The sequence below is a fragment of the Oryx dammah genome, unplaced genomic scaffold, assembly GCF_014754425.2.
Source record: "Oryx dammah isolate SB20612 unplaced genomic scaffold, SCBI_Odam_1.1 HiC_scaffold_11210, whole genome shotgun sequence".
In the NCBI taxonomy this organism is placed as follows: Eukaryota; Metazoa; Chordata; class Mammalia; order Artiodactyla; family Bovidae; genus Oryx; species Oryx dammah.
This window is the reverse complement of record NW_024080603.1, coordinates 2,203,500-2,227,990: the sequence shown is the minus strand read 5'-3', so window position 1 is coordinate 2,227,990 and position 24,491 is coordinate 2,203,500. Positions and strand designations below refer to the sequence as shown.

General features: G+C 36.4%; 1 protein-coding gene across 2 annotated transcripts in view; it reads right to left on the bottom strand.

The window, feature by feature from the left end:
* Positions 1-24,491, bottom strand: part of LOC120860953 (ceramide transfer protein) — a 122,519-nt gene that overhangs the window by 53,153 nt on the left and 44,875 nt on the right. For both annotated transcript variants that reach the window (XM_040236663.1, XM_040236662.1), the window contains 2 exons: positions 3,704-3,811; positions 3,188-3,326 (listed from right to left, as the gene is read on the bottom strand). In XM_040236663.1, coding sequence (XP_040092597.1) covers positions 3,188-3,326; positions 3,704-3,811 — 247 coding nt within the window. The remainder of the gene's footprint in view (positions 1-3,187; positions 3,327-3,703; positions 3,812-24,491) is intronic.

The following is a 24,491-nucleotide window of genomic DNA, read 5'->3' as shown; positions in this document are numbered from 1 at the left end:
CAGAGATCCTCAGGCTGGCAATTCTGATGTGTAGTTGAGGCAAGAAACTATGGCACTTAGTGTTCTTATTCCATGTTATTTCAGCTTTACCCAGCACGTACTCTTAAAAATAAAATTTTGCAAAATAGCCATTTATAGGGAAATTAGTTGTTATGGCTGAATTGTGCTGCAACTAAATTCATATATTGACGTCCTAACCTTCCTATACTCCAAACTATGACTGTATTTGGAGACACAGTCTTCACAGAGGTAATCAAGTTAAAACGAGGTCATGACGATGGGCCCAGTCAATATGTCAAGATGACCAGTGTCCTTGTAGGAAAAGGAAGTTTGGACGTGGACTCTTACGAAGGAAGACAACGTGAAGACACGAGCAGACGCTCATCCACAAGCCAAGGAAAGAAGTCTAGAACAGATCCTTCCCTCATGACCCTCATGGTTTCAGAAGAAATCAAACTTGCCAAAACCGTGATCTCACATTTTTAGCTTCCAGACTGTGGAGAAATAAATTTCTGCTGTTTAAGCCACAGGTGATGGAGTACTTTGGTGACGACAGCCTTAGCAAACTAATATATTAGTCTGTCACTGTTGCACTTTCCAGGTGGCACTGCTAAGTCGTTTCAGTCGTGGCTGACTCTGCGACCCCACAGACAGCAGCCCACCAGGCTCCTCCATCCCTGGGATTCTCCAGGCAAGAATACTGGAGTGGGTTGCCATTTCCTTCTCCAATGCATGCAAGTGAAAAGGGAAAGTGAAGTCGCTCAGCTGTGTCTGACTCTTAGTGACCCCATGGACTGCAGCCTACCAGGCTCCTCCGTCCATGGGATTCTCCAGGCAAGAGTACTGGAGTGGGGTGCCCCTGCCTTCGTGTGGCGCTAGTGGTACAGAATTCACCGGCAATGCAGGAGATGCAAGAGATGTGGGTTTGATCCCTGGGTCAGGAAGATCCCCTGGAGAAGGAAATGGCAACCCACTCCAACAGTCTTGCCTAAGAAATCCCATGGACAGAGAGCCTGGCAGCCACAGTCCATGGAATCACCAAGAATCAGACATGACAGAGCACACACACATCACTGTTGCTATATAATCAAACACGAATAGTGTTTAAAGATATTTTTCAAATCTTCGACACAACTTGGTTGTGAATGCACGCCAATTTCTGCTCCTTCCACCATCACTTTCATCCTTAAAATGCTATATACTATTGACATGGAAACATGGACCATTTAAAAATTAAGAAGAATTCAAATCTGTATCTACCTTGTTTTAGTTTAAAGGACAGTTTGCTTGCTGTCTGCAAGCAAATGAAAGCTGATATGTAAGATCTAATTTGACAGAAAAATAAGTATACTTTTTTTTAATTAATGAGAAATAAAAGTTCAACCATCTTTATTTTTTAGAGAAATGAACGTTAAATATTAAAGAGCCAAAAACTTAAAGTGTATCAAATATAAAGAATTTCAAGTCTACTTTAGATAAAATTAAGTATTTTAAGAGGAATACGGGCTTCTGCTTCAGACAAAGATGGAACTACAAGGAGAGAATTTACCCTCTAGCATGAAATTAAAGAATTAGACAAAATATATGAAATAATGGTTTTCAAGACACTGGCTATCAGGCAACAAAGGACAGTAATCCCTAAGGGTTGGGGAACAAATGATGTGAGCCCTGTGACTGGTCCAGCCTATTGCGGTGAGGGTTTCCAAGCTGCAGAGTAAGGAGGAACTCAGGAGGAGCCTGGTACTCTCTGAGGTGAGAAAATGGAGCTGAAAATCCAGATAGACAAAGGTCACTAGAGTTCAGAAGGCTGAGTACTTGGGAGAAGAGAGCTGTACTGTACAGAGACAGAACTCTGGAGAGGGGCAGAAGGTCCCACTGAGAGTCTTGTGTAGAGTATTGATAGCACATATAAGCTGAGGAACTACAGAGGTCACAGAAAGAACCATCTGAAAGGATTCCAGGGAAAAGGACCCAAAGTCTATGTGGAGCAGGGAAAGTGTCTGTCCCTACAACACAGACCTGGGACAATACATAGGGAACTGGCTAGAGAATGCTGAGCTGCTTTGCCTTAGTAGTGGGGAGAGATGGAAATACATTATTCTAGGTTTTTACACAATAAAAAAAGTGGTATATTACTCAAAGGTAGACTGTAACAACTTAAATGTGTAAACCACAAACCCTGAAGTAGCCACTGTCATAACAAATTTAACAAAAAGTCAACAAAGGAGATAAAAAAATAGAATTATAAAAAATATTCAATCCAAAAGAAGGTAGAGAAAGGGAAAAAAGAACAGAGAATAGGAAAAGAATATGTAAGAAGGGATGAGCTCATATTCTTCTACTCGGCCATCTTGCAGGCAAGTTAACAGAAAGAATATAAACCCTCATAACACATTTAATTAAAAAACAAACAAACAAAAAAAAAACCATGTCAGGCAACCTAGTCATACTGGGAATGAACTTAGCACTATTTAGTAATACTGTTATGAGTAGTTCATTTTTGCCTATATAGCAGATTAAGAGAAAAACTGAAGAACAGATACTCCACCAGTAATATTCAGCAGTAACAAACAAAAAGTATCTTTAGAATTCATATTACAGGTTAACTAAATATCATCACTCTCTCTCTTAACTCTTAAAGGAAAAAACCACCCTAGAAATTACTTATATATGTACATGTCATTCCATGATTATTCTATTCCATTACCCAGACTTTCTCTATGAGAAAAAGGGCAGAGGAAAGGAAGGAAGACAGAGGAAGAGAAAGAGAGGAAAGAGGGAGAGGAAGAAGAGGAAGAGGGAGGGGAAAAAAGACTGACTGATTCCCGATGTGGAGGATTTAACATAAACATATGCTTGTCTCTTATGGCTTGTCATGGGGTACAATTTATTAGACATAATCATGTGAAATGCTCCATATTATCAAGATGATATTACATTTTTTAATAAAAAAAAGAGTTCAAAAATCATTTTAAAATCTTCAGTGATATCTGGTATCGGTGATCAGATTAATTAAGGTGCTATTAAAGTACACAAGTTACGTGGACACTGAAATCTGTAACATTAGCGATGTGTAGCACAAGTAACTATAATTACCTTCATCACTTAAAGACATTACCCTTTAAGATCAAGAGGCTTTAAATCCATTCATTCTCCAAGTAAAAATAGTGGTAATAGCCTAATTAACCTTTATCCCTTTGAAATTCATCCTTGGAGACAGCATCAGCACAGGCATCAAAGAACTTCTGTAGAGTATCAACTTGTCTACACAGTATATCTCTAAAGGTTTCCATTTCAGCCAGTTTCTCACGTAAACTGTGGCCCTTCTGCAACAGAGAAAATGGGATGGAATCCAAGTTAACAAAATTAAAATTTACTTAGTCCCATGGGATTGCATCATCTTTTAATTTAAGGTCTATATCTTACTACTGAGGGCTTGGGGTAGGAAGAGTTGTCAAGTTCAATGTAGTATTTCCAGGGAAAGACCGGAAAGTAATTAACTGTTTGACAGTGATAAGCCTGAAGGAAATGATAGAAATAAGCCTGACAACTTGCTAATATTTAATATTTTCAAATTAACATTGTGATGAAAAATTATGAAAGATTTAAAAAAAAAAAAAACTATTAAATAAGTTCTGCTCACAACATTTAGTACTAAACTCAATTTATGCTGCCTTAACTTAAAGCATTCATAATTGCAAACCTTGAACGAGGAGGTGGACGTCGCAGAATAGCCACTTGCTCCAGATACCAACGACACCATTGAGCCATGTCGGCGCAAGCTGGATTCAGATCCATATCCAGATTCAGTCTAGAAAGGAAAGCAAACTACATGAAGACATTAAATAAAAAATACTTAATCATCACAAGAAAAAATTTTTTAACCATGTCAGGTGATGACTATTAAGTAAACTTACTGTAGTAAGCATTTCACAATATATACAAATATCAAATCTTTATGCTGTAAACTTTAAACTATACAATGTTACATGATCAATTATAAAACTGGAAAAAATACTTGAGAAAACAAAAGTTTCCATATAAACTAATAAGATTATTGTAAAAAACTTAAAAATTAGGTTATTGGAACAATAATTAGAAATGAGTTCACTCAAGAAATATAGGCAACCCACTGGCATAAGCAATGTGTTTCAATTGCTAACTGCCATTAATTTAGAAATGTACTGAATACTAGCTACACGCTGGGCTAGTGGGCTAACCGTTTATAATAGGAAAGCTACCTATAGTAGGTAAGTTCATAGAGACAGAAAGTGGAGTTGTGGTTATCAGGGAGCTAGGAAGATAGGAGAATGAGGTGTTAGAATCTACTAGGCACAGAGCTGGATAAGATGAAGCTGGATAAGATAAGATGTGATGATGGTTGAATAACAATGTAGATAAGTTTAATGTCACAGAATTGTACAGTTAAAAAGTTAAAATGATAGATCGTCATTCATATTTTACCATGGTAAGAAATTTTGGTAGAACAAGGACCAAAAGAAAAAAAGGAAACTTTGAGTACTGTTTCTTTATAGACAAATTACTTATCCTGACATAGCTCTAATATCTCTGTCTCAATGAAGCCTTTCCTATTATTTCAGGTAGTTTAACTCTGTATTCTCAACCATTCTTAACCTATTATGATTATGGCATCTACTACTCAATTTTAACAGTTATATGTCATTACTACGCCTGGACTACTGGGCTTCGACCTTCTCTAAGACAGTTGAAATTTTTTCCATTTTTGGAGTGACCTTAACAGTTCACGACAAAGAAAATCCCCAATTTTCCCAAGCTATTTTGTCATCACACGATAGAAAGCTTTTTTAGACTCAGCACTGTGATCTAATTTTGAAGAACTATTACTCTTTAGGGGTTCCCAACCCATGGGGCCACAGACCGGTACCAGTATCATGGCCTGTTAGAACTAGGCTGCAGAGCAGGAGGTGAGTGGTGGGTAAGTGGGTGAAACCTCATCTGTATTTACAGCTGCACCCCACTGCTACAGTTGAATCATCCTGAAAGCATCCCCTGATCCCATCTGTGGAAAAACTACCTTCAATCAAACAGGCCCCTGGTGCCAAAAAGGTTGGGGACCCCTGCTTAAGAGTATCAATTTTGCATCTCATCCTCCCTAGGAAAATGCAGTACTTCCCTTGTGGCTCAAATGGTAAAGAATCTGCCTACAATGCAGGAGACCTGAGTTCAATCCCTGGGTCAGGAAGATCCCCTGGAGAAGAAAATAGCAACACACTTCAGTACTCTTTTGCCTGGAGAATTCCCTGGACAGAGGAGCCTGGCGGGCTACATACAGTCCATGGGATCGCAGAGAGTTGGACATGGCTGAGCTACTAATTTTCACTTTTCAAAAATATAGACAAAGGAATTGAACATTTGGAAAAAATAAGTTTCAAGTACCTAAAACCTGTTCAAGTATTTAAAGTCTCTGATTACTTTCTACTGTAGATTTTAGAAGTATTGTGCATAATTTTAATCCTAGTCATAAACTTAAGAAGTAAAATACCACCTAATTGTTTTTAGCATCACACCTAGCATATGCTTCCCAAAGTCCAAGCTTCCAGCACATACTAGTTGTTAAAGATTCAAAATAAAGTTGTTATACTTTAATAATGATTGTTCATAAAACATTCTAGCTATAAAAAGTACTGCAATATGTTCTTAACTGTGAATTTACTAACAAATTACACATACACTTATGTTGTTCAGCTACTCAGTCATGTCCAACTCTTTGTGACCCCATGGACTGCAGCACACCAGGCTACCCTGTCCTTAACTATCTCCCAGAGTTTGCTTAAATTCATGTCCATTGAGTTGATGATGGCATTCAACCATCTCATCCTCTGTCACCCTCTTCTCCTCCTGCACTCCATAAAGTTATGACTAGATGGAATCAAAGCTCTTCTCCAAGACTTGTATCACCCTACACCACTCCCTATTTCAAAGCAAAGCAATATTTTAGTAATGAGGTAGAAATTACAAAGTAAGCATTTTGGTGCCAGGGAAACTATTAATGAAAGGATTAAGTATATGCATTGTATGTAAGCTACCTCAAGAAAACTGACTTTTTAAAAAAGACAAAGTTATAGTTCATGAGAAAAGCAGGCCAGAGTACAGTGGGGACACTAACTACAAAGACATATTTTGGTGGAAATACATTACAGCTGTCAAAACTCAAAGTGTCCAGTTACATTGATACATTTTATAAATTGTACCTCAATAAAATAGCTAAAGAAAAAAAGGTAAGCTTGTTTCAGTATAACAGAATCCCAATAAAACAGAATTCTAATTACAGAAATCATATAATTCATTAAAAAAAAAAAGACTTTTTTAAATCAAACAATGTCCTAGAACAAAGGCACTGACCTAGGTTTCTTGTGGCTCTAGTTTCTGTTTCCCATCTGACAGGAATACTAACTTTCTGAGCACAGTGTTTCTACCTTTTAACTGTTGTACTGTTTTGGTGAAGGTTTTCATAGATTTAAATATAGAAGACTGGAATTAAACATAAGAAAAATCTATTGGAGTAAATAGATTTAATGGACGATTAAATGTAATGGACTAAAAATATAAAGCACTTTAGAAGTCACTTATCTCAGATACTTGTATGTCATTCATTTCTAACCAGTAATTAATTAAAACTGTCCATTTAAATATAAAACTCATAATTTTCAATCAAAATTTTATTTAAAAACAAAATATTTAGAACCAAACAATTTGAAATTCAAATCCAAGTGAATCTACCCTCTCCATTTACATGCTTTATATCAATGAGTCCTAAACAGAGTAAGTCAAAACTTTAAGATCTTGAAACAAAATACAAACACTACAAAGCTTTACTAAACATTTTTTGACTCTAAAAGATACTTCTTATATTCTTATCTGTTTCTTCAGGTTCCACTATTTCAAGACGGTAATATCTCCTTACAACAAAGGCATGACAGAACAAAGACTCTACTATAGCAATAATGTTGCTGTACATTTTAAGTAATGGATAGTGGATGAATGTTGAGTCTGAGCATTTAGAATAACCGTGTTTCTATTTCCAACAAAGTTTAACTTAAATAAACTGTATTATAAATTACATATATCATTCTAAGGGAAAAAATATAGCATACTCATGAATATCAATTTCATTTTATTCAGTTTAAATAATGGGGGTTCACTTGTCATTCTATGTCAGTAACTGCACTGGGACAACTTTAAAAATAATCTAAGTGCTTAACAGATATGTACATGCACATACAATGAATCACCCCTGTTTAAAAACAAGTCATTCTGGAAACGCCTATCATTCTGGCAACAATGCTGTCACTGAACCAAAGATTCCTAGGTACTATTATAATATTGAGAGTAATTTTATGATACAGCCACAAAATGGAGCTATCTAAAATCATTTTGGGGAGTTACAGAATAAAAATTTTAAAACGGTCTTACTAAAGGAATAGCTACAAACTGTATAATTAGGCTTGACTGCCTTTCCTAGTCACATGACATGGCTTGATTTGGTACTGGATTTCTCTCAGAAATCTATCAAAGATATCAATATTTTTCTTTTATTTTTAATAATTAAAAATCTTATTATTTATTTATTTAGTTGGCTACACTGAGTTTTATTTGTGGCTCGGAGGATCTTTTTCTTTTTTGGTTGCCGCATGCAAAACTCTTCATTGCATGTGAGATCTAGCTCCCTGACCAGGGATCGATTGACGCTGGGCCCCCTGCACTGGGAGCACAATGTCACTGGATCACCAGGGAGGGGCCCCAGGGATATCAATATTTTAAAAACATTCTGTCACAGGGGCTAAAAATTATTCTAAAAGATATAAAACTGTTCTGAAAAGTTGCAATGTTGTTGACATCTATTTGGGCTTTCTAAGATGTTCACCTTAAAGGCAACAATACTCATCCTGAATTTATCATCTGTGTTTTGAAGGTGGGGTGAGGAAAATGGGAAGAAATTTCTTTATGGTCACAATGGATATACACTGTTAAATGTTCTTAAAAATCGTAACATGCTTTCAAAATTTCATTGGTACAATTTTAGGGATAATACATTAAAGGTACATAGCTCTTTTTCTTAATCCCGCTTTTCCACAGGAAAAAAAGTGGAACTTATTTACAACCTCTAATCACCAAAATAGTATTTTTTAAAACATCGATTTCCATCTAAAATTAATAATGCAGAATTCAAATGCAGTCACTATAGAATATTTCCCCCTTTTACCATATATACTTTAAGATTCCCTCACACTAACTGCTTTACCAAAAAAACCATGATGGGAGGATACCTGTTTTGTAAGCAGTATTTATCAATGTGTTTTATATAAACATAAAATGCCATTTTGGTTCAATGAGATACTTACTGAACATGTCCTATATAGTACAAGGTGGGGTTCTTTTAAATATTAGAGTAATGAGACCACACCTTTATTATAATAAATACTCCTCCCTATTTTAGGGGGAGGAAAAAGCATTATCTTTTGGCCACCAGAGGGGGTCAGTAGCACTTTCCAAGCAGTATACTTGGAAAATTGATACAAAGGTTACTATTGGTCAAAGTACGACAGTAACCTTCATACTAAATCCCTTACTTGTACCTTTACCTTCTGTATCTTGATTTTTTGAGAACACTGAAGATCACAATAAGTTAAATCATATAGTTCAAAGTTAAGTTTTAAAAAGGACCAGAAATGCCTAAGAACTAATTTGAAAAGAGAACTCTAGGGACTTCCCTGGTGGTCCACTGGTTAAGACATGCAGGGAGTGCAGGTTCGATCCCTGGTCGGGGAACTAAGATATCCCACATGCCACACGACATGCCACATGTCACGTCAGTGTGGCTCATTCACGCAGGAGACAAACGTCTATTCTCATTTTGCACAGTCTGTTCATCAGCCCATCTACACTCTGAAAACAATGGTATAAAATACAAGAAAAAAGCTGGTTTATTTTTTCATAGCACTTGCCTTCTGAAAAGCTATTCCTTTTCCTAATAATACTCTCCAGGAAGAAGCATACCAAAGAAACTGAGAAAGAAATGAACTTTCTCATTTAGTGTCAAGAATTCTGTTTAGTGGCATAGGTCTACCCCTGACATTATCCCTTTCCATTTTAATTATGGGAAAAGAGAAAAGAGAAGACTAAATGTTAACATAAGGCAATGGAGCATTTTCCAGAAACTGAAACTCTAAAACTGTTAATAAAACCAAATACACCTGCCGTGCTGCAAGTATCCACACATCTACTTTCAATATCATTTTAAAGCAAACCACATGAGAAGCAAGACACCATAGCCAAGAGAACAATGTAATCAACAGGATTATGGCTTACAGTATCATAATAAGTTACAATGGCAATAATTTTATTTGTGATTCCAGGCAAACAAATTATTAATATTTGCTGTAATAAAATTTGGTACAATTTCACACTTACATTAAAAATCTGTCCAGCCTTTCAAATGTGTGTGGATCCCTCTTCAGAAGCACTAGCCTCTGAAGTGCAAAGAACACAGAAACAGGGAGGACACAGGCTTGATTGACTCACTGTCAAACGAGACCGCGAGACCAGTCAGTCGTCACTTCTTGAGCTTATTTTTCTTATCTTTAAAATGATATGGCTAGTTTAGAACTACAGTTCGCTATATCAAGCCAAAAACACCAAAGCTTAGGCTAAAAATGTACATATCCAGTGGAGGCCCAAATGTTCAACAAAGGGGTTGAACCAGCTGGAAAGATAAAACATAACACAATTTATTCAGAAAACTGACACTAACAATGTATCAGATGAGGAAGGGTTGAACCTACAATGATTTCCAGAGAACTGCATTATCTCATGTATCAAAGAAAATTTAAAATATATTTTAAAAAATTGTATTAAAGAAGATTTCATCCATTTCCAACTGCCTAGAACCCAGCAGCAATATGGCTACATGAATAGACTATATTTGCTTACTCTCAAGATATTTTTCTCAAACCACAGTGGAATGCTTCCTAGTCATTCTTCTATCATAACTGAAAAACCACTACTTCAACCGATGAATGGATAAAGAAGTTGTGGTACATATATACAATGGAGTATTACTCAACCATAAAAAGGAACACATTTGAGTCAGTTCTAATGAGGTCAATGAACCTAGAGCCTATTATAAAGAATGAAGTAAGTCAGAAAGAGAAAAATAATATCATATACTAACACAAATATATGAAATCTAGAAAAATGTTACTGAAGAATTTATTTGCAGGGCAGCAATCGAGAAAGAGACATAGAGAACAGACTTACGGACATGGGGAGAGGGTGAGATGTATGGAGAGAGTTAACATGGAAACTTACATTACCATATGTAAAATAGCCCACGGGAATTTGCTGTATGTCTCAGGAAACTCAAAGAGGGGTTCTGCATCAACCTAGAGGGGTGGGATGGGGCAGGAGATGGGAGGGAGGTTCAAAAGGGAGGGGACATATGTATACCTATGGCTCATTCATGTTGAGGTTTGACAGAAAACAACACGATTATGTAAAGCAATTATCCTTCAATTAAAGAATAAATAAATAACCAATTATCAAATAAAATACCTCATTTGAAGGTCGTTTATGGAACCTGGTTATTATTTTTCCTTTTCTTCTAATAAGCATGAGATAGGCCTTCATTTACAGAAGTATCTAAGTAAGTAGTGTTGTAGTGAGATAAGGCTGGAAGGGTTAACTAAGGCCTTACTCCACATCCTATTTAAGTATTAAAAGAAGGCTAGAGGGGTAAAAGAAAATAAGACACTGCCTACCACAATCCAAAGAACTACAACAGTGCCCAAATACAATATGATACTACAGAAGTAGAGAGTAACAACAGCAGTGCCCACTCTCCTTGATTTCAGCATTCCTCTCTTGTACTTATAATAATACATATATTGTTTAATCTGTAGGGGAAATCAGACTTCTCAGAAAGCTACCAAGTATATCCTCTGCACCAAAAGCTTTCTTTAGTGGGAATTTTAAAACATTTATTAACTAACTGATTTTTGGTTGCACTAGGTGTTCGTTGCTGTGCCCAGGCCTTTCCAAGTCACAGAGCATGGGGGCCACTCTTCATTGCAGTGCCCGGGCGTTTCGTGTTGTGGAAAACAGGCTCTGGGGCATATGGGCTTCAGAAGCTGCAGCAGGAACGGGCTCAGCAGTCATGGTGCACAGGCATGGCTGCCTGGTGGCATGTGGAGTCTTCCTGGACCAGGGACCAAACCCTGTCCCCTGCAGCTGGCCAGGTCGATTCCAGCCCACTGTGCCACCAGTGAGGTCCACCAAAAGCTTTTTAAGAACCCAATCTGTGTCACAAAAGATGATTCCAAATAAACTAACTTTGACACTCTGAAACTCAGTCATTATCTTTTTTTCAAATCCTTCCCCTTGTAGGGAGTCTAGAAGCCCAGCTGTTTTTTCTTCATGACATTAAAATGGAGATAATAAATAACAGATAAATCAAATAAGGCTGTATAAAGGCAAGTTGTTTAACAATATTTCCAGTCTAGCTTTAGAAAACAAGTACTAAAGGATAAGAGAGATCTTTCTTCTTTTGCCTTGAGAGGAGGGTTGATGAAAGAGTTGCACAATTCTGCATGGATATTTTATATATAAATCCCACAGAGCCAAGCTGGATAAATTATAACACCAATACCAATAGTAAAAGCTAATACTTAGGATACTTACTTTGTGCCAGGCCTGATGCTAGAGCTTTAAGTGAATTATCTCATTTAATCCTTTTAAAAGCCTAAGTCAAATGGGTACTAATATTAACCCATTTTGTAGGTGATTTTATGTGATGAGTTGTACAACTGGTAAGGGAGCCAGGATTTAATTCCAGATTCAAGAGCCCATGATGTTAATCATTACTGTACTGCCTCAACATCCAGAGATTTTGCTTCTACTTCTTTTAAATCTGTCCATTTCACTATTTTCCCACTGCCATTTCCCACAGCTGTTTTCCAACTGTGGTCACCTAATATCTCATTTGGATAAATCCTCCGTATTTCTTACTACTTTTAGTCTAGTTCCTCTTGAAATCTTTTCTAGTGTAGCCAGGGTGGTACTTTAAAAACAGACATCTGATACTTCACTTTCTGTTTTAAATCCTATTTGGCTCACATTTCTCCTTGGATCAAGTTCACACACTGCTTATAAGTCCCTGTTGGAGGCAGAAGTACAATTAAACTAAACTACTGTCAGCCTCCCTATTCATTTCTTATCTATTATTTAAAATGTGTTTAGTCAGTATTGCTGTAATAAAGTCTTTTGTCCTAGCCTCTGTTTTTCGTAGGGAAATATCTGTTTTGAAACACTTGAAGAAGTAGACAAGGATATAAGAAATGTGCTTTATAGTGAAGAAATCTTTAACAATACTTTGTAATATTTATATTACATTGTAAGTGCTTAGTATTAGCTACCATTGCTTCTTCACCTTTCCACAAAATCAGGATATTCCTTTTTATCTCTACTCAAGAAACACTTTTACAGAGGAAAATAAATTTAAAAAGTAGCTAGCAGCAGATGTAACAAAATACCACCACTGCTCATTAACTTTCTTAATTTATGATTTGCCCTAGAAAAGGGGGCCAATGTATATTTGCTTTTAGAAGGAAGTTTCATAGGTATAAAGTAAAAAGGTCATAATTAGATTCTTTTTATTTAACTGCAAAGAGATGAGAGTGGCAAAATAATTAATGCTACTTTTTTGAGACTCCTTTAAATGTCCCAATAAGAGAAAAAACAGGGTTAATATGTCTAAGTAGTATTTTCTGCTGCTGCTGCTAAGTCATTCCAGTCATGTCCAACTCTGTGCGACCGCATAGACGGCAGCCCACCAGGCTCCCCATCCCTGGGATTCTCCAGGCAAGAACACTACTGGAGTGAGCTGCCATTTCCTTCTCTAATGCATGAAAGTGAAAAGTGAAAGTGAAGTTGCTCAGTCGTGCCCGACTCTTAGCAACCCCATGGACTGCAGCCTACCAGGCTCCTCCGTCCATGGGATTTTCCAGGCAAGAGTACTGGAGTGGGGTGCCATTGCCTTCTCCGACTAGTAGTTGCAGGACTGTTGAAATGTTAAGATGGTATTTGGCCAGGGGACCTGAACTATTAATTCTTTCCTGCAAGGATCCTGAAAGAAATACATGCACATAAAACAACGGTCAGCAAATGAACATTCTTAATTATTCTGGGGCTTTGATCCCAAACCAAACTTATCTAAAAAAGACATGCATTCTTTTCTCAGGGAGTAAGGGAGGAACGAAATCTATTTCAAACACAAAAAGATCCTTGTAACTTACTGTTAAGTGAAGGAAAAGCTACAAAGTAGTATGGAATCATTTATGTAAAACTCCAAGGTATACATGCAAAGAAATCTTTACCAAAGATGAAGAGTGGTCATTTCTATGTGGCCAGAATTTTCAATTTCTTTTATATAGTTTTCAGTATTGGCTGTATTGTATGAATTATTTACAGTAATCGTGTATCACCTCTACAAAAATAAAAACAAAAAATGAAGTCACAGAACACGTTTAATTTATCTCACTTAGAAAAGGTTAAACATTAATGAAGCTGGTAGAGACGCAGAGCAGAGAAAGGAAAATCTACACGTTTTGTAGACAGAATGAACGTCAGTCTGGGAAATAACCCGACAACATATAAGAAAAGTGCTAATATCCTTAAGTAGAGTACTCCTACTTCTGAGAATCCTTTATGAGGACACAAATCACAGAAAAATACTTTATGTAGGAAGGGAGTAACTACTAACTGCAAAAAATAATTGAAACAATCTAAAGGCCTAAGAATAAGCAAATGAGTACCAAAATTAAAATATAATGAAATATTAATGAAGTTGTGTTATAAGGAGAAAATGATGTTAGAGTTAAAAAATCAACAACAGGATATAAACTTTGTTATTTCCATAAAGTTGTAGGGGCAAAATGTACAGAGAATAAGAAGGAAATATACCAAAATGAAGAACTGTCTTGCTTGTAAGACTGACGGTAATTTTGTAACTTTTTCCTTTTAATTAATAAAAGTTACTTTTAAAAAATCCAGGGCAAGGGGAACCAATGAAATCTGATCAATACCTATTTGCAGGAATGGTTTTAAAAGACTTAAGAATTTTAGATCTAAGTGTATGGAGAAGATTCTTTTTTTAAGGAGATTGATGATTTATTTCTTAGTATTCAACAATGCACTTATATGCAGAGTACATCATGAGAAATGCTGGGCTAGAAGAAGCACAAGCTGGAATCAAGATTGCTGGGAGAAATATCAATAACCTCAGATATGCAGATGATACAACCCTTATGGCAGAAAGTGAAGAGGAACTAAAAAGCCTCTTGATGAAAGTGAAAGAGGAGAGTGAAAAAGTTGGCTTAAAGCTCAACATTCAGAAAACGAAGATCATGGCGTCTGGTCCCATCGCTTCACGGGAAATAGATGGGGAAACAGTGTCAGACTTTATTTTTGGGGGCTCCAAAATCACTGCAGATGGTGATAGCAGCCATGAAATTAAAGACGCTTACTCCTTGGAAGGAAGGTCATGACCAACCTAGATAGCATATTCAAAAGCAGAGACATTACTTTGCTGACTAAGGTCTGTCTAGTCAAGGCTATGGTTTTTCCAGTGGTCATGTATGGATATGAGAGTTGGACTGTGAAGAAGGCTGAACGCTGAAGAATTGATGCTTTTGAACTGTGGTGTTGGAGAAGACTCTTGAGAGTCCCTAGGACTGCAAGGAGATCCAACCAGTCCATTCTGAAGGAGATCAGCCCTGGGATTTCTTTGGAAGGAATGATGCTAAAGCTGAAACTCCATTACTTTGGCCACCTGATGCAAAGAGTTGACTCATTGGAAAAGACTCTGATGCTGGGAGGGATTGGGGGCAGGAGGAAAAGGGGACAACAGAAGATGAGATGGCTGGATGGCATCACCGACTTGATGGACGTGAGTTTGAGTGAACTCCAGGAGTTGGTGATGGACAGGGAGGCCTAGAGTGCTGCAATTCATGGAGTCGCAAAGAGTCAGACACAACTGAGTGACTGAACTGAACTGACTGATGCACCCATGAGAAAAAAGCTGGAATTAACTACAAAGGGGGGTGTATTACAAACAATCAAGGTTGTGGTTCCTGGAACAATGTTACCACTCACTAATCAATGTTCTCATAATCTGTTCAATCTCACTTTTATGCAAAATGGGAATAATACCTACACTGAAAGACTTCCCACAGGATTAAATGATAACACTGGCTAGTTACAGTCTATCCTTCTACAGATCAAGGGGGTTGCTACTGAAGAGAACAGGGACTAGGAAATAAACACTGATATATACGTATTCCTGCCAATGATCACGACTTGTCCCTCAAGAACATAACTTGTTATATGACTAAAAAATGAGAGAATTCTTTTTTTGAAGATAACATTTTAACTTAAAGAACATTCATCTACTTTGCAACATATTCTTATGATTCTTAACACAATGCTGTCTTTCATACCTCAGTACCACACAAGCCCAGAATATCTATCATACAATTAAGACAATGGAAGCAAAACTATGTTTAAGGTATTTAGTAAAAAGGCATGTTTGATGAAAAAGAATAGTTTTATGTACCTTGATTTTTTTAAGAAACATTTTCTTCCAGTGAATGTTCGATATACTCAGCAAGTAAAATGAGAAAATAGTTTCCACTGCTGTCAATATGCATAAGCCATGCCACCCACCACGACGTTTCCATATCAGATAGAGCAAAAGCAGAATCACATCTGCCAGATGACTGTCAGAAACCTTCCCTCCTGATTAAATAAAAATTCAAATACAATACTGAACAGTTTTAAAAACAAACAAACAAACAAAAAAAACCAAAGAACTTTAATAGTACAAAGCTTCATTTACCTTTAATATTTTCTGAAACTAGCAGTATGGAACCTTTATTCAACTCCAGATTAACTGTCCTTTTCCCCCCTAGTCTTTCTTATCTAAAGAAACATTTTGCAAGCAATTTACAGACTAAAAAAGATACAAGGAATCAGATAAAAATCTAGTAATATTTACCTGAATTGTTAGTAGCAAGTATGTGGTAAGCATTACAACAACATGCAAGTTTGGTAAACTCTATAAATCTTCAAGAAAATTAGAGATACCAAGGGAACATTTCATACAAAAATGAGCACAATAAAGGACAGAAATGGTATAGACCTAATAGAAGGAGAAGATATTAAGAACAGGTGGCAAGAATACACAGAATAACTACACAAAAAGGATCTTCATGACCCAGATAACCACGATGGTGTTATCACTCACCTAGAGCCAGACATCCTGGAATGTGAAGTCAAGTGGGCCTTAGGAAGCATAACTATGAAAAGAGCTGAAGAAATTCCAGTTAAGCTATTTCAAATCTTCAAAGATGATGCTGTGAAAGTGCTATACTCAATATGCCAGCAAATTTGGAAAACTCAGCAGTGGGCACAGGACAGGAAAAGGTCAGTTTTCATTCCAATCCCAAAGAAAGGCAATGCCAAAGAATGTTCAAACTACCACACAATTGCACTCAACTCACACACTGGCAAAGTAATGCTCAAAATTCTTCAAGCAGGCTTCAACAGTACGTGAAGTGTTAACTTCCAGATGTTGAGGCTGATTTAGAAAATGCAGAGGAACCAGAGATCAAATTACCAACATCTGGTGGATCATCAAAAAAGCAAGAGATTTCTAGAAAAACATCTACTTCTGCTTTATTGACTACGCCAAAGCCGTTGACTGTGTGGATCATAACAAACTGTGGAACATTCTTCAAGAGATGGGAATACCTGACCTCTGACCTGCCTCCTGAGAAATCTGTATGCAGATCAGGAAGCAAGAGTTAGAACTGGACATGGAACAACAGACTGGTTCCAAATGGGGAAAGGAGTATGTCAAGGCTGTATACTGTCACCCTGCTTATTTAACTTCCACGCAGAACGCATCATGTGAAATGCTAGGCTGGATGAAGCACAATCTGGAATCAAGACTGCTGGGAGAAATATCAATAACCTCAGATATGCAGATGACACCATCCTTATGGCAGAAAGTGAAGAGGAACTAAAGAGTCTCTTGATGAAAGTGAAAGAGAGAGGACAATGAAAAAGCTGGCTTAAAACTCAATATTCAGAAAACTAAGATCATGGCATCCAATCCCATCATTTCATGGGAAATAGATGGGGAAACAATGGAAACTGTGAGAGATTTTATTTTGGGGGGCTCCAAAATCACTGTAGATGGTGATTGCAGCCATGAAATTAAAAGATGCTTTGTCCTTGAAAGAAAAGCTATGACCAACCTAGGCAGCATGCTAAAAAGCAAAGACTTTACTTTGCTAACAAAGGTCCATCTAGTCAAAGTTATGGTTTTTCCAGTAGCCATGTACGGATGTGAGTTGGTGTATAAAGAAAGCTGAGAGCTGAAGAATTGATGCTTTTGAACTATGGTGGTGGAGAAGACTCTTGAGTGTCCCTCGGACTGCAAGGAGATCAAACCAGCCAATCCTAAAGGAAATCAGTCCTGAATATTCATTGGAATGACTGATGCTAAAGCTGAAACTCCATTACTTTGGCCCCCTGATGCAAATAACCAACTCATTGGAGAAGACCATGATGCTGGGAAAGAGTGAAGGCAGGAGAAGAGACGACAGAGGATGAGATGTTTGGATGGCATCACCAAGATGATGGACATGAATCTGAGTGAACTCCAGGAGCTGGTGATGGACAGGGAAGCCTGGTGTGCTGCAGTCCATGGGGTTGCAAAGAGTTGGACACGATTGACAACTGAACTGAACCGATGACATCAATACTTGTAAAACCTTTTCAAATTTTCAGTATTCACCTGACCATGACAACCCACTCCAGTCTTCTCGCCTGGGAAATCCCATGGGCAGAGGAGCTTGTTGAGCTCTAACAGTTCATAGGGTCACAAAGTGTCAGACACGACTTAAGTGACAAAACCACTAGGCTCAGCTTTAGAAGACAGTAGAAAATTGTTTTACCAGTCTATGTCTGTTGCATGCCATCCTCATCAACATTTGGTATTAAATCTTTTATTTTTTAAGCTACTCAGGCATATGGTGGTATCACTGTGCTCCCTGACATCTAATGGCATTGACTGTTGACTACCTTTTCATATGCTCATTACCCATTTGGATATGCTCTTTATGAAGTACCAGATCAAGTCTCTTGGCCTTTTTTTTTCAATTACACTGTGTAAACTTTTCTCATTAATTTGTAAGATCCTCCCTGCCTTTTTGACATAAAATGTTGTCAAGTTATTTCTCAACTGACCACATGGTTAATAAGATTAGCTACCTAAATATCTTCTTGGTTCACTGTTCTTGTAAAATCCTGATTCTTCCTTTAATTACTGGTAAAAGATAAACACCTTCCTAGATAAAAGAATCTGGCTGAAAACTACAAATTAATGACATTTATTCCCTCTTTTTAAGATTATAAACTTCATTAAGTATTTAGGCAACATATGGAAGCACAAAGTGAAGATGAATTCAGGTGAATTCAGCTTTTGACTGTAACAAAATTGCAGGCAACAGAAATTTAAAAAGGGTTATTTTAAAAGCCTTTGATACAAGTATTTTTATTCTAAAACACTAAGAATATTAAAGAGAGTTAGTATCTTGTTTTCTTCCTTGATTTCACTAACCTTAAAAATCATGATAGTTAGACATTATCTATATTTAAGTGTTAAAACATTTTACTAACCATTATAGATTATTGCCTTTTCATACTGTCCATGGGAAAAGGCAATAATCCATAATGGAGGAGAAGGGGACGACAGAGGATGAGATGGTTGGATGGCATCACTGACTCAATGGACATGAGTTTGAACAAGCTTTGGGAGTTGGTGATGGACAGAGAGGCCTGGCGTGCTGCAGTCCATGGGGTTGCAAAGAGTGGCCACAACTGAGTGATGGAACTGAACTGATGGATTATTACAAGCAATCTATCAAGTAACTCCCACTGTTAGAATCAACCAAATTCCTCATTTTAAGGAAAGAAACATCCAGAGACTTAATAAATGCTGGTTAATAAAGTTCAGTTGTTATACCCCCTACTTGGGTTTTTCTACAGCTTATCTGAGAAAATGGCAAAACCCTGACTACTCCAGCAGCTAGTACTAGGTGTGCACTTCCCTCAACAATTAAAGGGCTTCCCAGGTGGTACTAGTGGTCATAAAGAACCTGCCTGCCAATGCAGAAGACAAAAGAGACACAGGTTCGATCCCTGGGTTGGGACGATCCCCTGGAGAAGGAAATGGCATCCCACTCCTATATTCCTGCTTGGAAAATCCCATGGACAGAAGAACCTGGTGGGCTGTAGTCCATGGAACTGCAGAGTTGGACACGACTGAAGCAACTGAGCACAATTAGAACTCTTGAATATAAAGGGAAAGTAAAATTTGATTCCATCTTCTTTCATCACTGTGGTGGGATACAAATACGGTAAAAGAAAAACTGGTTCTAGTCCACTGAGCCCATAAATTACTTATATAAAGTATACACTAAAAAATAGCTGTTGTAAAAGTTTTATTTGCATTCTTAAACCTTCATCAATTTAATCAGATTTAAAATGCAAAGCTAAGTTTACATGATAATCATTTATAAAGCAGACAAGCATAGAATGAGCTAGTAGCCGTTAAGAAATTTCTTATCGTTGATTAAAAAAGACAGGACTTCCCTGGCAGTCCAGTAGTAAAGACTCCGAGCTTCCATTGCCATGGGCATAGGTTCGATACCTGGTTGGGGAACTAAGATCCCACAGCAAACAGAAATGGGATGACTTTATATGACTTTGATGTTTAAAAACTGCTAAAAAGAAAACAGGTATATTCTGCCACCTAGCTAAAAATAGTTTTCTAATAAATTTATGTCAAATTTAAGATAAAAGCAATTAAGATGTCATGTAAGCAGAAATTGTTTCTTTTGGAAGTAGAGAAAAAGCACTAAGATCAAACTGACCCTGACATACCATAGGAAAAAGAAAACTCATTATGGCAAAGAGCAATACCATTTTTAAAAGATCTTTAAAGTGAGTCTTGGGCATCATTTAGGTTTGCTCAACCATGAGAATCTTCTGGTAGGGAAACTTTTTTCATAACCCATTTCAAGTAACATATACCAATTCCTTTAAAAAAAAAAAAAAATTGCACTTAATTTCCTCAGACAGAAATCCTTTAACTTCTCAGGCCAAGAATACACCTTTCTTCTGAAAGTAATCAAATGGAGCTTTACATATAAATTAGTGAGCCTTCACAAAGGAACAAAGGCACAAACATTAAATTGCAAAACAACTGCCTGTAGATTCTCACCACAGAAAATCAATATCTGTAAAAATTATCTGGATTCTGCCTCCCTAAATTGTATACTTTCCTATGACTGCTTAGGTCTTAGATAATTTACAAAATATAGGGAATATGTGTGGTCCATGACCACCAAAATTTCAGGATCTACCAAGATTGCTCCCTTATGGAAGTGAAGCAATGTCATGATTACTACAAACTCTTACCAGAGCCAAAAAACTTAACTTTATCAACATGATTCTTCTATCTGCTAGTGCAGGGAGAGCATTCCTGCTAGTTTTCTTGTTTTGATGGGGTGGTGATGTAGGGGAGTCTATTTCTTTCATGGTAAGAAGAAACCCTGTTCATTCAAAATTACATGCACTGCAACTGTAAAAGATTCTAGGAGTAATCCTATGATTCTTTTAAATCATAGAATCAATAGATGGCTTATCATAATTCCTTTATTAACTGATTATACAGAAAATGCTCACAGAAGCCTTTAGATAATACTAGATACATCTTTACTAAAAATAATATTAACTTATCCAAATAAAAAATAACCAACTTACCATCACATTTGTAGTTTTTAGTTTTAAAATAATTTTCACCAACAACTCATTAGACCTCAAAGACAGCATGGCAGATGGCTAAGAGATTAAAAAAACAACTAAGCCCTGTCTTTAAAGATTTATTTAGTGTTGTTTCAATTCCTAAGGGGAAATGCAAAGTATGAATGGATTCCACATATATAAAGCCAGCACACTATTTTAAATAAAATTACTGGTTTGGTATACATATTCCCCTTTCTATATTTTATATTAAAATAGAATCCCTGAATTTAAGAAAGACCTCAGAAATACTTTCTTTCCACAGGCACTACTTGTTTAATGTTACACTGAATTATGCAATTTCTAATATATTGCAAAAATTTAAATCATGAAATCATATAAACTTTTCTTGTACTGAGCAAGTTATTATGGAATGAATACCAAGGAGGACAAAACAACAGAGCTAGACAAAGAACACAGAACCCTAGTGTATTTTTGTCAGTAATCATTCTAACACTAACTGTAAAGATTAAAGGGAAAAAACAACTCCTTAAATTACAAATTTCCCCCATAAAATGTTTTACAATACTGTAAATTATTTCAACTGGAAAACATATGTGTCTAATGCTTTGCTGATTCCTACAAAAAAGTTGTGTCCCTGAGACTTTAAGAAGTTTATGGTTCAAAACAAACACCAGAGATATGAAGGACAGATAAAAAATATGAGAACACTGTGATTCAAAAAGCTCAAGATTTCAGTCAACAAAATACATCTGCCATGAATACTTATAGGATGGCAGAAGTGTTTGCTGGACAGAAGTTCCGGTTCTCAGGTCATAGAGACCTAGGTCTGAATGCTGGCCCCTTCACTAACTGGCAGTTTAACCTTGGACAAGTTACTTAACCTCTCTATGTCTCAATTTCCTAATGTGTAAAAATAGGACAATAATGTTAATCTCACAAGGTTGTGAGAGCAAAATGTGAAAAAACATATGAAGTGTTTATTACTCTATCTGGCACACTGAAATCCTCAGAAATGTTTGCTATCATCAACATCACCTCTACCATATTATTCTTGTTGAAGAGGTTCTGTAAAATAGAATTCCTGATATGTATGTAAATATTTATGTATGGATGTATGTGTGAAATTGATTGATATATAAAGGTTATCATAGTACGAATAACAGCTTCCTGGAAAGAAAAGAACAGAAACCTCCAGTTTCCCCAGCCAAACCTATCAGGGAAGCCCTAACAAAGGCTGAATAGCAAGAAAAGGCAATGGAGTGGCAGGGCCATCTGGCGACATCAGAAAAGAAAAAGACAGGTCCACTGTTCCAAGTGTACTGTCCAGCCATCACAAAGACAGGTGGTGCCATGGACCCCAGTCTCCAGCACTTAAACACTACAATGTAACGCTGTTATGGCAATCCATGGGCAGAAAGATGAGTTCACATATATCCTTGTATATATATGGTGTATGTGTGTGTATATATATACATATATAATATGTATGTGTGTGTATATGTATATATATATATAATCTATGTATATGTATATATATATATCATGTATGTGTGTATATATATATCCTGTATATATATATGGTATGTATATGGTAGCAGAACTCATACAACACACTCCAACCTGCAGGAAGTGAACCTGTAGGAACTATTTTCAAACACTCCGCCAACGGTAACCGATAGTACAATCAACATAAAATTGAATCCTAAGAGTCTACTTACGAAAACGCAGTATAGTCTCTGGCAAGTCACTTAAGTTTAATCTAAACCTCAGTTACCGTGTCTGTGAAATAATATTTCCCTCATCTCTCAGGGCAGTAGATAGAAAATAAAATGCATGAAGTATAATAAAGCAATGATTAATACTTGGTGACTCCCAAAATAAACAATACCTCCTATCCTCATCATCATACCTTAACAATTTGATTCGATTCTGAATATCAATCTAAGAATGCTTGCTTAAAGAGTAAAATTATCAAGTTTAGGTTCTACATTAATATTTTTTAGTGATTTTGAAGCATGAATCCAAAAACATCTCTCTACCTTCCTGCTCCCAGTCTATGGGAAAAAAAAAAAAGAGAGAGAAAACTTTTCTGGTTATGTTTGATGATAGCTTTTGAATTTTCTCTTTCCCATGTCTGTTTAATAACTCAATTTATTTTTAGAATTCAAATTCAGTTTAAATCTTCACTGATATGTTGTTTAATTGGTACACATCATTTTACATTAAAATTTAACACATATTAATAAGAATAACAACGATTTTTCCTTCCTTGTTTATGAATAAATGATATTTAGAAATAAGAAAGGAAAGTTTATATACTGTATCTAGAACCTTGCTGCTGAATCTGTTTCTAAGAACTTAAATTTACCAAAACCCTGTTACCCAGAGTAAGTCACGATGCTCTGATGGAGACTCAAAGATCCTAGCTATCCATTATTGAAAGGTGCAAAGAAATCAATGATATAGAAGAAATATATGCTTTATGCACATTCTTCATACAAACAGAAGAAACAAAATGACAACCTGCAAAGATTCCTGAACCAGCTTCACTATGAAGAATGAACAAAATCAAATATGCTTATTTAAAACAGAAAAAAACTAGTGCTGTAATCTAAATCAACTAATTAAGCCAACAAACGTCATCTCAGTTAAAAATACCGAAATTAGTCTTAATAATGCCTTTAATCATTATTAAGAGGGCCGGCCCTGACAACTACACAAAACAGACTACTCTCTTTAAATGCACATTTAGCAACTCTCACTGAATGTAGAACTCTTTATCCATAAAAAACATGGTATAATTTCAGTGAATTTTGTGACTTCAAAACTCTTTCTTCTCCTACTATGTCATAAATGGGAAAAAACATCAGCCACTCTGGTAAGTAACCTTACATATATTATTTCATGTGTCCCTTAAACACATTAAGAAGAGATGAAGGCAAGGTCACATACATCATACATGGCAGAGTCTGCAGTGTCAGAATTCAGGTTAGCCCAGCTCCAAAGCACTGAGATTTTAGAATTCTAGCTCATCTCAATTTTATTTATTTGCTTTAATTTTTACTTAACTATAGTTGGTTTGTAATACTGTGTCAGTTCAGGTATACGGCTTCACATTCTTCTCCATTATAGGCTATTACAAATTACTGAATATAGCTCCCTGTACTACACAATAAATCCTTGTTGTTTATCATATATATAGTGGTGTGTATATGTTAATCCCATACTCCTAATTTATCCTTCCCCCTTCTGTTTCCCCTTTAGGAGTCACAAGTTGTTTCCTGCATCTGTGAATCTGAGTCTGTGTTTTGTATTACTAAATAAGTTCATCTGTATCTTCTTTTTAGATTTCACATATAAGTGATATCACACAATACTTGTCTTCCTCTATCTGACTTTCTTCACTTGGTGTGATAATCTCTGGGTCCCTCCATGTTGCTGGAAATGGCAACATTTCATTCTTTTTTGGCTGAGTAATATTCCATTGTATATATGTACCACATCTTCTTTATCCATTCATCTATTGATAGACATTTAGGTTGCTTCCATGTCTACTGGCT